The sequence below is a fragment of the Camarhynchus parvulus genome, chromosome 2 (assembly GCF_901933205.1).
Source record: "Camarhynchus parvulus chromosome 2, STF_HiC, whole genome shotgun sequence".
Taxonomy (NCBI): Eukaryota; Metazoa; Chordata; class Aves; order Passeriformes; family Thraupidae; genus Camarhynchus; species Camarhynchus parvulus.
This window is the reverse complement of record NC_044572.1, coordinates 11,067,382-11,084,354: the sequence shown is the minus strand read 5'-3', so window position 1 is coordinate 11,084,354 and position 16,973 is coordinate 11,067,382. Positions and strand designations below refer to the sequence as shown.

Sequence of the window (16,973 nt, the reverse complement as noted above, 5' to 3'; positions counted from 1 at the left end):
CCTTGGAAGTACTAACTCTGACAGGTAGTACTTCTGGGAATGCCATAAAAATGCCAGCAAAGCAGCAATGGCAGAGAAAATAAGCTGCCTCATCTTTGGAGAATTATTGAACTGTACTAACATTCAAGGGTACAATGTCAGCACAATGCAGAAAGAGTTAGACGCACAACCCCATTATTATTGTTGATGGGAGTCAGGTGTCAAGTTCCCTTTGCATCACTCTGAAAACTTGGCCTTCTTTGTAAAGCTTTAGCAAACTTTTCCTTTGTCACCGCTCTTAATTGAGAAAAAGATTTGAAGCCATTTGTCCTAGGATTGAATAAAGACTGAAAAATAAAAAGAAAATAATAACAAAGTATCCGTGATGAACCTGAGACGTTAAGACTCTCTACAAGCAGTGATGGAAAGTTTAATAAATATTGAGGGGTCATGCCTTAACAGGTGAAACTGAAGGAGCTGCTTTTCAGTCAAAGGCACTGTAAAACCAGCAAGACCCAGGACAGCCCCAGGACAGCCCCTAACTCCTTCTAGTTGTCTCAGCTCCCAAGGGGTCAAATGAGAATTTAAATGCCTAAATACTTAAATAAGTGGCTCAATTAGCAGACCTGACTTCTCTCAGTAGCATCTTTCCTGAGGAAGCCCTGCAAGTCTCAGCCCTCTTATATCACCCTAAACTGTAATGGTAATGCCTTTAACTTTCTGCCCACAGACAGATTAGTTAACACAAGACTGCCTCATGTTACCAAGGGTAAATCTGGGCAGGAATCAGGTTAAATATGCATTATTATTATTGTAGCACAAAAGGGAGAGGTCATACTTGGCTGCTTACAGCAGATGAACAGAGAAGAGATTTTTAAAAGCCTTTCAGCACTAATTGCCAGCTGGAGCTTTCTGATGCAGGCCATTCACTTTCCAATGTTTAGCAGATATCATTTTGGGAGGGAGAGGGTTACAGCTCACAGAGGAGTGCTCACAGGCAGTGTCTGCACTCAGCTGGGGCTGTTCCACATCAGTCCCATAGCCAGTTTTGGAAAGGAGATGGACAGCTCTGCATCTGCATTTGTGGGCTTAACTGCGGATGAAACCTGAACTGCAAGTGAAACCTTAAAAGAACTGAAAGAGCTGTTTGTGTTGAAGTGAAGCACATTGCTATGCCCATGCTGGGTGACTCACTTTACAGTGGAGCTATCATTTTACAGAGAATAAAATATATACTTAGCTGTTCATCCATATTGCACCTACATAAATATATTTACTTCTCCATGTAGTAACTCATGGTGTTTGCAGATCTTTGAGTGCCTTAAGTGGGACCTCTGTGAGCATAAGGGAGTTTTGATCCCCCTTTCAGTAACATACCATTCAGTTCATTACCCAGACCCATGCATAGATGCAGCACTGAAATATCAAGAAATCCTGTTAATAGAAGAGCCTTCTTGCAGGGGCTGCAATGCTCAGGGAATCAGGACATCCTCTTCTGCACCTTGTAATGCAGCCACAGACAGTGATAACACAGGTCAGGATTTCCCAGGAAGGTAGTGTAGCAATCATGTCTCCTAACTCTGGACATCCACTAGTTAGTCTTTTAGCCTAAATCCATGTCCCAGGTAAAATCAATAGGCACCTGCTGGCAGGGCTTTATTGCATTTATTCCATTGGCATTTATTTGCACGTGTCCATGCCAGTGAGATCAGTCCCTCCTAGGCTGTTCAGCCTTTCTTGCATCAGATAATGGCTGAACTTTGAGACAGAGTTTGGAAAACTGAGACTTGGTGTTAGCAGCTCAGACCCACCTTAGAATTTGTCTACCTGAGTGGGCTGCTGGTTTCAGAAGGTGGCAAAACCCTTCAAAATCAGCAGCACAAAGCTTTGTATCCTCCTTGTCCTTCTGCATGGACAGTGCTGAGCCTTAGTCTGTGCTCCTGCCTGCAAAGGCAGCTGCTTTGCTCCTCAGGTCCCCTGGCTCCAGGCACCCTTTTAAATACCTTTACTAACTGTGCTACTCTGGGTTAGACCACTCATGTTTCACATAATCATAATTTAGTTGACGAGTTTAAATTATTGATAGGCAAACCTCCCTTAACCCAAATCAAGGACTTTTATACAGTTTTCTGTTCCAGCTTAGCAAAGTCTCCTTAAGTAGTGCAGATTTGAACATAGACACAGGCTGATGAGAAACTAACCCACTCACCCTGGTACTGGCCAGGGTTACCCATATAACTGAAGACTTTTGTCTTTGATAATCCTGTTTGGCATACAATCAAATACTCACAGGTAATCACACTGATTTATTGTATGCTTAATTAATCCACTGGCTATTTTTGTGGTCTTCTTGCATCTCTATTCAGCACACATTGGGAACAGGTGGGTTTCATGCTATTATTTTCTCTGTGTTTCTCCTGTTTTCTAAAGTGATGACATCTCAAAAAAATAGGGATAAAAAAAGAAGAGGAAATAATAGCATGTCATAGCTTATAGAGAGCAAAATAAAAATATTTCCAAAATAAATGTTCAAACAGCATAAGGAGCTTGCTAAGAAGTGGATTTTAAACTGCAATTTCCAAGCCACAGCCAGATCACTTAGAAATACATAATGTAGTACAATCCACAGGCAGACAGATTCACATAAACTGATAATAACTCAAGAGTTTTTATCTCTGTGTGTCCTCAAGCAAGGCATCAGGAGAGAGAAACACTCTAGCAACAAAATTAAATAGTTTTAGATCTAATTTTACTAGGCTGAACTAGATTTCAAATTGATTTCCAAGGAATCTAACAGAGAACAAAACACAGATACATTGCCTTTCTTATTAAAAATCCATCTACCACCTTGTGTTTTTACTTACTTTGCTCTTTACTGGAAGTAATAAGAAACTAATATTTCTCAACAAAACCGATTTCGTTCTGTAGAGGTTTCCCATGGTGAAGGAGCTTCGAGTGGGCTGGTGCAGAGCACCAAAGCACAGCCCCTGAGATTTGTCTATGCAAGTGCCCATTTGAATTCATGATAAATCTGCAGCTAAACCCCACTGTCTCCATTCCAGAAATGCGGGAGAGCTGCAAGACATGCCACTGTGGAAAGAAATGATGTCCTAATGCATGATGTGATCAATTAAACATATCCCTGTGTACCTCAGACCACACTGAATGAATCCATACAAATCACATGCACGGGGCTTTTGCTGGTCCTTTCTGCTTCCTAAGTGATAAGGCAGAAGTTACTTTGGCCTCAGAGTAAATGATTGCAGCCCTGTGTGGAGGCACTGGTGGGATGCAGAGGGGCCAGAGCCCAGGGCATGGACCTGCCACTGCCTGTTAGATGTTGAACTGGCCCTGGTAAAACATTTCACACAGCTTCCCCAAAAGCTTTCCAAGGTAGCAGTTCTGGGTCAGCAGACAGCTGGGACAGGATGCACAGAGGATTAGTCCAGCTGCCAGGCCCCTGAGCTAACTGATGTTTCACATTCAATGTTCTCTGCAGTATCATAATACCATAAACTGTTCTTGCTACTTAATATAATTGCATTTCAGAGCTCTCGTCTTGGACACAGAACCCATTTTGCTAAGCACTGAACAAGACTAGAGAAAAAAAGATATTCTCTGCTCCAAGAACTACTTAAAAAAAATTATACAGGCAGCAAGTAGATCTAGTTACAGAAGACCCCTGCACTTGGCAGGCCATGCTGCATTTCCAGGCATGGCAGAGAAGCGGGTGCTTGGGCACTGCATGGTGCTGAACAGCTTGCTGCCCTGTTTCAGAGGAAGATTTCATGGCTCCTGGTTCACACCTCTGACATCCAACTTGAGGCAAAACCTGCTCTGAGCAGCTGAAAACCTTCTCTTAAAATGCTGACTACCAAAATGTTCCCTGGTTTTGTCTTCCCTTTAGTTATCAGACTAAAAACAATGTGCTCTGATATTTTACATCTTTGTTTCAGGTCCTTGCTGAAGCAGAGAACAAATAAAGAAATGATGATTTTTTTTTTCCTTTTAAAAACCTAAATTCCTTAATCTGAATAGTCCCTTTTGTCTCTGTTTCTAAGAAAATTGTTCCAGTCAAAAATCATGTTCAACCAGAAGGTTTTTATCTCTGCCTATTTCTCTGCTACCTCCAAGGAAAGCTTTCCTTAGCAGTTCCCACATGGGCCAGGGTGGGATATCACAGCAAATGCTCTGGATTAAAAACCAATTATACAAAGCAGACCTTTAGTAATTGTCCACCTCAAAAGGCACGCTCTCAGGGGTGCCAAGCATCACAGCTGCAAACAGGAACAGTCACACATATTTTAACCCTTTCATGTTCTCCAGTTCAAAGGCTCTTTTTTCCCTCTTGGGCTGCTCAGCCAGGTGTGCCGTTCCAGTTGCACTGACTGATGGCTCTCAAGGGTCCATGATGTCAGCAGAGCTCTGATTTAGGACCACACAGTGTAGGGCTGAGAAAGGAAAACTCAAACCAAGCAGGAATGGGCGTGTGCCAATAGCCCCTTGCAAATATATGCAGGCTTGAGCTAATCCCATGCAAGGCACCAAAATGGAGCTCCTGCAGCAGCCAAAGCTGCTGCTCTGTCTATACAAACATCAGCCCTCTGAAGGGGTTCAGGGCAGCCACATTTCCAACTTAAACATGGCTGGAGGGGATGGACAGAGACCCTCCCAGCCCCAGTGGAACTGTGGTGGTAGTTTATGGGGACAGCTTTGTCAGTGTGGATGTAAAAGCATCACACAGGACCTGCCTGCTTGCTGTGAAGCAAAAAGCACTTGAGCAATGCTGCTGAGCCCTGCACACTCAGAAACTTTTGCTTCAACAGCTGGTTCTCAAACTCAGCTGTAAGGGCTGATTCTGACACCATGCAAGTAAATCCCTATCTACAAACCAGTTGCTTAAATTAAATGATGCAGCATGGTGGCCATACAAGCCATAATTAGAAGGCTGTGAGCCTTCCCAGTAGGTGCTGTGGTTTAAAGACATTGTTATTTTCTCCACAAATCTGCCATATTTTTCTTTTGCATTAAGAATCTCTTCATCCTGTCAGTCAGTGTCAGCCCAAGACTGACCTGACTAAGATATGGGAAAGAAGATAAAGAATCATCTTCTGATGTGCAGGCTCTCTTTTCCCTGTATCCCCCCTCCTTAACGGCTAAACACAACTGTAAAATGTAACTTTTCAAGTAGCTACAAATACTGCTTTAGAGAAATAAAAAATAAGTTTTTTTCCAAGAGATTTTGCAGCTGAGTTTACACTGTTGCATCGTATTTGTCCCTTCCTGAGTAATTTCTTACTCGACACAAACCAAATGGATTACTTAGGACTGGTTTATAATGTCTGCATTTTGTTTTTTAAAGAATACTATTGAAGGGACCTCTGACAAGTAAAGTAGTTTCTGGTAATTAATTTGAATAAAATAATGAAACTAATTCAGTATAACATTGTTAACTCTGATCTGGCAAACCACTGGTATCCATCTGTCTAATCCTTCTTGTGTTTGAAAGTTGCTTTCTTGAAAAACAATTATTAATAGTGCTCATTAGCTGCCAAGCTACATGCCACAAACTTCTGCAAATGCCAGCAAATCCTACTCACTTTTCCAATTCTGAGCTAGAACCTGCTGCAGGATCTCATGGTCAGGGCAAGTTTTTCTGCTGGAGTCTGTGGAGATGGGAGTGTATAAACGATGGGCCCTTTCTATAAAGGAAGTGCAGCCCCCTGCAGATTCCAGCTGTCTCCCTACAGCCCTTCAGCATCTCCCCACCAGCCAAGCTATTCCAGCACTGCACTATCCCTACTGTTAGGAAAGGGTTTTTAATGTCTAAAGTGAATTTTCCTTGGTGCAATTTAAGTCCATTACTTCTGGTTGTGTTAATGCACACGGAACACAGTTTAATCTGTTCTTCCATGCTGCAGCTCTTTATGTGCTTGCAGGCTGCTGTTTTGACCCCACTCAGTCTGCTCTTCTCAAAGCTAAACAATTTGTCCAACATGTATAAGGGCTGATTTTTAAAAGTGTTGAGCTCCTGCTGTTCCTGTTGCTTTTATTCTGGTGATTGAGAGTGAAAGAACTTCCCTAGAGTTGATGATCAAGCAGTATTGTCTGGTGCCCTTCAAATACTGATAGGTATGAAGGGCACAAAGGTCTTTATAGCTGTATATGTGCATTCTTGTCTTCACAATAAAAGTGTATTTACAGGACCTGTGACCAGCCTTCTGACTGCATCCCCAGGGCAAGAGCAACTTCACAAAAAAAGCAGGTTTTAATAGAAACTTGCCTGCCTTATTGCCAGGCTTTGCTGAATCATTTGTACTAAAGCATTTTCTGTATTTCATTCAACACATATCTTGTCCCATGTTTTCTTTAATTTTAACAATTTTATGGGTACTGTAAAAACACTGTTCATGATTCTATGTTAACTGTGTACTGTTGCTAGAAAATATATCCTTGGAAGAGTGAACTGAAATCCTTTCCATCCCAAAACAGAAGATTGAGGTTTCCTTCCTGTAATAGGCTTCTCTTCAGAAGAAATTATGTTTTTTGTGCTCACAATACTGGACCAGATTTCTACTTGGAAGACTGTTTTTATAGTGAATGCACTACAAAATATGATGCTATCACATTGCAATAGTGTTCCAGGGCAGCTAGAGACAAATTCTACTATACCTGCTCTTTGTGTCTCAATTTCCATTGTAAATAAAGCTTTCCTTGTGTCCATGTAGGCCCTTATGAAACCTCTTCTTCATGGCATCAGAGACTTTGGGTACAACTCTAATGCCAGCAATAATACCTTCATGTATTACTTCGCATAAATGTAGGGTTATATAGTCTGCATTTCTGTATAAAAGAGTTTTTGAAATGTCTTTTTTTTTTCTGCTTAAACCCTCTCTCCTAACCTTGAAAAATAACTTCCTCAGACAATACAGAGAGCATTTACAATTATAAAGTAAAAATAGCTGCTCTAGTTTTGGGCTACCTGTTATTGCTTCTTTTGTGGGGGGAGGAAGGAAAAAAAAAAAGAGCAAAGTCATGGAAGGAAAAGAGACTGAGAGAAGGAGGGTTTCATGGTATTTTTCTCTATGATTTTTTCAAATCCAACCTCGTCCTTTATTCTTATTCATAAGATTTCATCAAATTGCTGGAAACAAGGCTAATTATGATGGGCATTAACCTACACAGGGACCATAAAGTATGAATATACAAGTCTCCTAATCCTGACAATTAACACTGAATTTCACCATTGGTAATAAAGCTGAAGGGCTTCATGACCTGTACAGCAGCAGGCAATAATGTGCAAAAGATGGAAGTGCACAATAATACCAATAATTTTAAACCTAACCTGACTATTTCCCTGTAAACACCTTCAATAATTATTCTGTCATTTATCTTTTCCTCCTTCTCTGGGTCAATGATTCATCTGTGCAGTCAGTGTGTATTCTACAGCTTTTCTCTTTCTACAGAGCTTGCTCAAAACCCTGCCATCCTCCTCCTCCTCCCATTTAGACACACACTAAATGTTCCCTTGCTTAGCCAATGGATTGACATATTGAATTATAATCTTTATCACTGGTATTGATAGAAGTATATCCTGTCTGTGTTTGGTTGACACAATCCCATCCATTGCTGCTCTAAGCATGCTGCAAATTTCACATCCTGTTTCCCTGCCACACAAAGTGAAGTCACCAGCAAGGGCTTTGGGGACAAGTGGAAAACAGTACCAACAAAAGCTTAAGATGCTTGAAGGGTCCCTTAAGACAAAATAAAAATTAAACTGATGAATTTTAAATCCACATTGTAAATTTCACCTATCAATTACACAAAATTAAATAATAAAATATCCCTTTACCTAGTATAAAACTAAATGGATTTGAATTTTGATTGGTGGCAGGAGTAAGCATTAGCCACTGCAGCAAGAAAGCACTTCCATAGTGCTTGGTTAATGGGTTAACTCCCTATGAGAAGTGAGAATATTTTCTCAGCAAAGATTTAGGTTTGTGTGTGACATCAGTGTCCTGAGGGTTAATCCTGAAGGTCTGACAGCTGTCAGCAGTCAGGCACAGGTGCAGTACACACACTATAGGATCTCAGTACCCAGACACAACAGTCACTGCTGGTACTACAGCCAAGGGCTGCCCTGATCCTGTGTCTATCATCTGAAGCATTTCCCTTACCAAATGCAGCCTTTGGATTCAGTCCCAAAAGCCTACGCTCTTTTCACTTCAATCAAAGGAGCCAGCTGAGGAAGTCAGGAGTGAATACCAGCCTTTATCAGGATCACAACCCAAAGTCTCACACACAGTGAGGCGTCGTACAGAGACACTACATTTCTCAGTGAGCAATGCCTTAGCAAAAAAAGTGTCAAAGAATTCACTTAGAAAAATCTTCTGGCTATAGCATTCATAAATAGCTTCATTCTTTTGGTCCTGACATCACTGCAATCCCATAATGAAATTGCAATTGAAGGAGGCTAATTTGTGCTCTAATTATATATTAGTCTGGGCTGAAAGGTTTCTGGACGGAAAAAGGTTTTCTTCAGGCAATCTTTTATTCTGCTTATTGTATTTACTTAACAAAGAGAAGTCAGCTTTTACAGTGAATTCCCATAACAGAGTTGAGCTGTAATGTTACCCAGGCAAGGGCAAATATCTGCAGTCATTTTTGATGAGTTCTGATAACAGTCTTTAACAAAAACAAGGATTGTTTGCAAATGTAGGAAGAACCTGGCCAAAAAGCTAACTGATGGCCTGCTGAAAAAGTTTAAAGAGCTCTTCAGCTGGAATACCTTCTAGACCAGTGGCACTTTAACAGACAGGTAGTTTGAGGAAATTCAGAGAAATATTTTGTCAATGATAAAGAAATTTTCCATGGAATTTTTTTTTCTTGTGTCACTTGAATGAATACATTCTTGGTCTGATTTGGATGCTGCTGCCACAGGATGAAAGGCCAACATTGTTCACAATGTGCAGGATGCAGAGCATTTTCACTGAGGAAATAGGTGAGCCTCAGCTGCCTATTTCCTCAGCCGAAGCTGAGGCTTTCTAAACAGAGGATAGCAACAAAGTTCTTCAAAGCTGTGGATCACCTTTGTTAGGTGTGTTTCTGTTTCTTCTGTCAAGTAGACACTCTGCTATTGTTGGTCCTTAATAAAGTCTCCATAGCATGTCAGAAGGAATTCAGCCTAAAAAAAATAAATGTTCAGCTAAATAAACTAGTTATCAAAGGAAATAAAACACTTAAATATATATGTGTTTCTACTGTTTGTGTTAACTTCAGCTTTTCCCTATAAATAAGTCCTGAGCCAAATATTAACCTAGTATAAGTCAGTATGAGTTTTCATTTTGCTGAATCTGCCCTGGCCTCTAATGCAGAGTCTGATCATGGCATTGGAAGTAAATGTCTCTGCCATACACCATCTGCAGGATAAACAGAAACTGCAGTTAAAAGCACTTAATATGAACACACAAGAGGGATTTCAAATAGTGTTCTTATTGAGTAAACAATAGCTTTCTGGGCACACCATAAGAGTTTTCCAAAAATCACGTAAAAAACTGGTAGAATTACGAGCCGTGGTAGTCTTTTGTGCCATCCATCACTGAGTTTTCTCTTAAGAATTCTGGTTCAGCCCCCACTGGGGAGAGGAAAGAAGTGAAGTAGATGATCTCATCCATTAGAGCAGTGCTCATGTCCCTTCTCCCAGGGCTGACTGCCTCCCCCATTCCCAGATGGACCAGTTCAAGCATCCCCTACTCTGCAGTGCTTGGGCACCGCTGCTGGGAAGCACAGTCAAGAATCACTACATGGGGTCAGAAACCAGGGGGAATATGTGTTTGGTGTTTGCATGTGCCAGCTGTAATAAATGCATCGAGGTTCAGTAAACTGTGGTGGTACTGTGGAGTCACAGAATCACAGAATGTGCTGAGCTGGAAGGGATCCACAAGGCTCATCGAGTCCAACCCCCAGGCCTGCACAGCACCATCCCCAAGAGTCACATCAAGTGCCTGAAAGCACTGTCCAAACACCTCTGGAACTCTGTCTGGCTGGTGCTGTGACCACTGCCTTGGGTCAGTGCCCAGATACCCTCTGGGGGAAGAACTTTTTTCTAATATCCAACCTAAACCTTCACTGGCACAACTTCAGGCCATTCCTTCAGGTCCTAAAACCAAACAGACTTGCCAAGATGTTTTGCCATGAGAAGAAGTGTGAAGTAGATGTGAATGCATTGACTGAGTACCTATTTTATGTGTATCTTTTCTTCTGTTTTCTTCTAGAAAAACTCAGCATACTGTCAACCTTCATAGCACCCTTCAAGTACCTGAGTCCTGGCCCAACCACCATGGAGGATGAAGACAATTTAAGTAAGCAGTCTCTTTTCTCTATAGATGAACAATAAAGTTCATAAATAAAAAAGCAATTGTGGAAAGGAGATGGTTTTGCAACTATTGGCAAGTCCTTGTGTGAAATCACAGAAGAAAGCTGGAAGAACCCATGAGGATCATCAAGTCCAGTTCCTGGCCCTGCACAGAACCATCAAATTGAGAATTTATTAACCAGGCTTAAATAAACTAGTTATAACCTAAAAATTAACCACTCTTGGATAATTAGCATTCTCTTGGGCCCTTACACCTCAACCAATTGTCTGAGCCCATGACAGTACAGCTGGAGGAAAGTCCTGTGGGGTTTGAAGTTGAGAAGTTTTCCAAACACCAGGAAGTCTGACAGTGACAGTTAGGAATTAATAACCCTCAGTAAGCCCTTCCATTTGTCACCTAGAAGCAATCATTGTGTGTTATCCTGCCTGATTATTGTAACACAACTTGAATCTTTAAAAAAAAACAGGAGGGAAGCTTTCTGAACCAAATGAGCAATGTTTTAGTATCACCTACCAGATTGGTTTCTTTCCCAGCCAGACACATGCTGACACGTTGCCCTATTAGAGCCACTGAGTGGGAGGAATTTGGTGATCTTCCCTTGTTGTTGCTGATCTGCCTTGGTTTGGTCATGGTGCACCACCAAGGGGAAGAGCTGCTGGAGGAGTGAAGAAGCACAGCCTGTTATTTTCTGCTGCTGAGCATCACATGGGCATCACACTATTCTGCTGCACAGCGAAGGCAGGCAATTGCAGATCTTAGCAAAGGCAAAAAAAATCCTGAAAATCCTTCAGAATGGCTCCCAGGAAGGCTGTATTTTCAGGAAGACATGTGAGAAGTATACACACACACAGAGGAAACATATTATGCACACGATGAGCTTGTGCAGGCACCTCCTGCGTAATAGTCCCCAAATGTGCTACTTAGTTATTTTTAGGTAATGTAGGAAGTTTGTGCAAGCCAAACACTGTAACACCATTTTCTTATTGCTACTGTAACACCAAGACAGCTTCTTGCCGGCGTGGGCTGTAAAACAGCTCACATGGACAGGGTAAGCTACGTTTTCTGAAAGAGAAACAGCAAATGTCGCTGTTCTCAGGGTCATCCTACCCAGTTCTCCCTTTGGTCAAACATATGCTCCAGTGAAAAGGCAGCTATTTATTTCTTGGTACACAGAAAATGTTTTAGGTGTTACTATTCGAATCTTTAAATATTTTTTTAAAATATGAATTAATTTAAATTCATCCATATTTCTGTGTTCACTTGCAGTATAGTGGCCTAAATCCCACTAAAGCCTATAGCACACATGTACCTCTGGAGTAATTCCATATTTTAAAGAGCTTCAGATATTTGCTCTGAGCAAGTGGAAAAATCTTCTCCAGTGTTAACAATTTAACAGGAGCCCAGGAGAATGCTGGCAAGGTAGAAAAGTGGGTTGCTTATCCCTGTAGTTTTCTGCTCACTGATCATCCTGTGGGAGCACTGCTTCCCCGACTGTGCTGTATCAATGGGCAGAGTTCCACCAGCTGAAATGGATACAAATCCTGTTTCACATTCCCTTAGGCCTTCTTTACAAAGGGAGCCATGCAGTTTAACTACACCTGCATTTTCAACAGGTGATTATTAGCATACAGACATGATTTTTGTGGTTTATGATCAATGAACTAATACTAGAAAAACCTATCAAAAGCACAATGCACCTTTGGAATGGAATTGTGGGTAAAGTAATCATCTGTCTCTGATGAAGGTCTGATCTTGAACATGCAAGGAAAGGACCACCCTGTTCATCCCCAGAAGGCAGTTGTACCTAAGAATGTAAGAAATATCACAGACGATTAGAAATAGGAAGCCTAGCTCTGTACATGGTCTTTAGCACCTGTAAATGATGCTTTGAGAAAAAGGACATTTAAATGGGGATCTTCCCCTTGGTATATCCTTCTATCCCCTAGCAAAAAATTTACTCTGCTAGAGCTTGCACCTGAATCATCATATTTCTTAGGCATCAACAGAACTGTCTTGTCCTCTCCAGAGCCCACTGATACTTCTGATCTCAACAACAGCCAAGAACAAGGAGTGATGTAGATTGCTGTCAAAAGTGCACCCTTTTATTGCTTCAAGCCTGCTGTCTCTAGTGCTGGATTGCATGAAACAGTGAATAATCATTCCCTGTTCACTGCTTAAACCTGTCTGCCTTTCATGATGTTACAAGCCTATGCCTGTCCCTGATCTTTGAATGTGCCATCCCCACTCTGCTATGGGATCAAGGCAGATTATCACCAGCCACAGGTAATTCTGAATCCAGGTTGCACCTCTAGCAGGAGCACATGATTCCTGGGGATCTCATTATGGAGTGCTGCCACAGGCACAGGCCCAGGGCAGCACACACCTCCCCAGGGTCTGCAGATGGTCCCAACACTAATTTCAACCACTGCAGCAGTCTTGAAGGACACATTCCAGACTCAGATTCAATGTACTGAGGATGTTCAGTTATGGGCATGTTGGTCAAATTCCTCTTCAGACAGCATGAGGCCCCAGAGCTTTTGTGTCCACAGTGTGAGATACAGCCTCACACTGTGAGACACACACAACCCTGTCTCTAAGAAAAAGTGAATATCCCTATTTCAGGAGGCAGAGCTCCAAGCAATCCCTCACCAAAACTATTTCCTTATTTTTGTTTTGAAAACTGTGTCTATTGCTATCATTGGGATTTCTCCAGGGCCTAAAATGTTCTGGCTCTGATTCAGGAAGGTATGTCCTCAGGTCTGTCTCTGCCATGGGCTGCCCACAGTTTCTGGTACATGCCATTCTTTGCTAACTTGGGCAGAGAGCGCCAGAATGTGAGTATCAGTCTAAGTCAGGTGATTAGAAAATTTGAATAATTTCCCTCATTGGTAAGATCTGTTCACAGTTCTTTCAGATAGGTGGGCAAAGTAGAGTATGTTCATTCTGAAATAGCTAAAGACAATGGCAGTCACCTTTCACAAACTTTTCATCTTCCCTTTAAGCAAAGCCCTGTACTTTTTTCACTGGTAATGCTTCTCTCTGCAGTGAGGTGTTACACACCAACAAACTCTAATGACACTGATTTTAACCACCTGAACCCTATGAGCTTCCAGGGAGTGTTCACCAGCAACAGAGAAATCGTGGCTTACCTAGACTTTTTACATGAAGATTTAAAAATGCCTAAGTGTGTTTTCATGTGAGAGAGAAAAGAGTGATTTCCCTTGTTAGCTTCAAGTTTATCATTCCAAGGTCAAGAATATCAACCTAAAAATCCCAGCAGAAACATTCCCAATTCTTGGTTGGGGAATCAGTTAATGTATGAAAATGTCATCTTGCTTGCAAGAGACTGTCCTACATTGCATTTGATGTCAGAGCTGGCCTTGGACAGGGGTACCATGGCTCTGGCTCCCGAGTTCATACCTGCTGCTCCTGATTCAAGATTTTTTGCTTTCAAGTATTCCAGGAGTTATGGAAGTCAATCCTTCTAACACCTGCAGTCAATGTGATATAGATGAACAGCAAAAATGTACTCTACATAAGCAATCCATGTTTACTAAACATTTCTAGAGACAGTAACTGCCTGTCTCAGAGGTATCAGTTGAATCAGGAGTTGGCTGTAATACAGATATTGCAAATTCTTACTTTTAATATCACAGCTTTTCAATAATGTAGTGTCCATTGTGATTCAATAGTAAAGATGCCAGCAAAAATGAAGATGCCACCTACCACCTCTCCTTCCCCATCCTCCCTAGAAGTTGGCTTGGCAGCAGAATAACCTTCAACAGGAACAATATTATCTCTTCAAATGTAGCGTGGAGGATCGGATGGTTAGTTCTGCAGAGCCCTTAAGACCCAGAGACATAGGCAGTGTCATTATTAGTGATGCATTATAGTTCTGAAATGCTCTTGATGATGCAAACTCTCTAGGTTAACTCTACTGTGCATAATGACCAAAAGGAGAAAAACATGAAAGAGCAGTCAGAATATTGAGGAGTAGTGCATAAATAAATGTATTTCACTAGCTGCTTTCCTTTCTCCCATTCAATTACTGAAGCAAATACAAGATCACAATGTCTCCTGTTGCCTGTGAAACTGCAAAAATCAATTAATCAAGTTACCTGGGGAGATATTACAGTGCAAAGCTGCAGGACTTTTTTAGAAATCTTACTAAATAAATTAGAAACTATTGCCAAAAAACTATATTTTCCTTCCTCCATTTTTTTAACTCCATCCCCTTTCAGTGTTATTATTCTCCAACCTTTCATCATGGGAGAGCCATAATTTATTATCTTTTTCTTTCCCAAATGTAAAGAATATATTTGGGACAGTCAAGAACAAAGACATTATGAGAAATAACAAGACTGAAAATGACCACAGTTTTGCATTTTCCCTGTGTGTATCCTCTGACTTACCCCTTTCCTTTTAGTGCTCTTCATTTCTAAAATTGCTTGTGATTGTTCTATTACAGCTGCTTACAGTATTTATCTTGTGTAGTTTGGTGTCATTTGCCTGCTTTGTCTGATTTTCACAATAGAAGTACATGTGCCACCATTAGAGAGGTAATCTTATGTCTGCTACACAGAGGTCTCATAAAAGACACATTTCAAAGACTTCCTATTTCAAAGATACCTGAAAGTATAAAGTAATTTCACATTTCCTGGCAGCTGCCAGGGATCACACAAGTCCATCAGGCTCACAGACTTTCTGAGGCACTCACTGAGCTTAGGCTGCCTCTGCTTTACAGGCCATGATGACTCTTGGCTGCTGCAGCTCCTACTGAGATCTGGGCAGAACTGAGCTGTTTCCTGGACCAGGTGCTCTAAAATCTGGTTTGCTGTAAGGATACTTGCACAGATTTTCTTCATTGTGACAAGGCTAAAACACACCATAAACACAGGCATGTCATCATCGTGCATGCCCAACTTTGTCCACACATCCTTTGTGCTTGATCTCTGAAAGTTTTACACTTGCATCTCTGCATGTTTTTGGACTTCATCAAGGCAAACTCTCTGATGGCCAAAACATGGACTAGACAGTTTTATAGACACAGTTTAAGTGATGTTTATTTTGTGGTTTTAGTTGACCTTTGTTTTATTGAGGGTGGCTAAGGTAAGATGTTAAGGTCGCACATTCATGCTCACAAATCCACAGTTCTCTGACCATGAAAGAAAAAACAGATGGAATAAGACAATATGAATGATAAACACAAATAACCTCTTGAGTTTTCCTATTCAGTGGTGCATAATCAATACAAATTCTTTTGAAAGCTGAATATTGTGTGAAGCAGGAGCTATCTTTCTTTTCATGCTTCTTGACTACAGTATCATTATGTACCATAATTGGCTCTGTAAAAACCTATTAGGTTAAGATGAGAGAGGAGGTGTGAAATACAGAACCAAACCTGTTTCCTGCTAAAAAAATATGTCTGAGTCAAAATATTTTGCCTTTACATTAAAAAATACACACAACTAAAGAGATATCTTCTGAGTGGGATGAAAACATGAGAAAGGGTCATGACAGAAAATGGCCAGAGACACTGCCAAGTTGGATAGAGGAAGTTAAAGCTGATATTCCCTTTCTCTTCAGAGCAGTCTCTATAAATAGAGTTGTGAACTCAATGAGAAAACAGCACATTATCCTTGTACCTTAGTTATCATCATCTTTTAAATGTCTTATTTCCAGAGAGGTTGGTTTAAAGATATCATATTTCATACAGCTGAATACCATATGATGAAACTTTTTTTTCTGTTATGTAGGTCTTTTGCTTTTCTTTCCTTCCTCACTTGTCTTCATTCTGTCCCCTTAGCTTCAGAAAGTAAAAATTAACTAGTCACTAAGACCTTAATTTGTCATGTTCTCCCTCACCAATGCACTGCAGAAGAGAGCTCTTTGGTGATAACTCTGGTGAGACATAGACCCAGGCTGGAAGCTCAGTGTGTGCTGCAGGGTTTTCAGGAGAGGGAGCCTAAAGACTCAGTTCTGCAAATGGTCCCCACACATGGCATTTGTGCCATGATCATTACTCCTGTCTAAGCAGTGGCCCTCTTTCGGTGGGACAACTTGCATGAGTGCAGACTTAGTGCTCTGATGGGGAAAAGTCTTTTGATATTAAATACAAGTGTAACATTTCAGGATATAAAAGAAGTTTTTAATCATGATGGCTGGTTCCACATGATCTCCACAGGTTCCTGTGCATCTGTTGGCCCAGCCTAACACTGGGATGCAGCACAGACACAGTGCTCCAGCAGGAGTTTCTCAAAGCTTACCCAGCAGCTCACCCCTTACATCCTTACCAGCTTAGATTATCAGAGTAGGGAGAAAACCAAACGTGGACATGACCCTACAGAAAGTGGGAGGACCATTCTCTGTCCCCTAAGGAACACAGGGACCTTCTCTCCATGGAACTGACACAGCCTGTGCAAGTGGCATGATAGTGTCTGACAATAACAAACCAAACCTGGGAAAGGCTCCATGCCCAGCAGTGTCTGGAGTAAAGCAGGCAGCTGCACAGTGCTCTGCTTGGAAAGGGATCAGGTGCATCACTCCTGACATGGGTTGCCTTGTAAGGCTGGTTACACCCATACTTACTTCCTCCATTTATCTCTGCCCCAAGGAATG

At 41.4% G+C, this 16,973-nt stretch overlaps 1 protein-coding gene across 1 annotated transcript in view; it reads left to right on the top strand.

Annotated features, from left to right (window-relative positions):
- Positions 1-16,973, top strand: part of ADARB2 (adenosine deaminase RNA specific B2 (inactive)) — a 305,668-nt gene that overhangs the window by 186,455 nt on the left and 102,240 nt on the right. Inside the window, exon 2 of the mRNA XM_030944243.1 lies at positions 10,254-10,340. Within this exon, the coding sequence (XP_030800103.1) occupies positions 10,254-10,340 (87 nt within the window). The remainder of the gene's footprint in view (positions 1-10,253; positions 10,341-16,973) is intronic.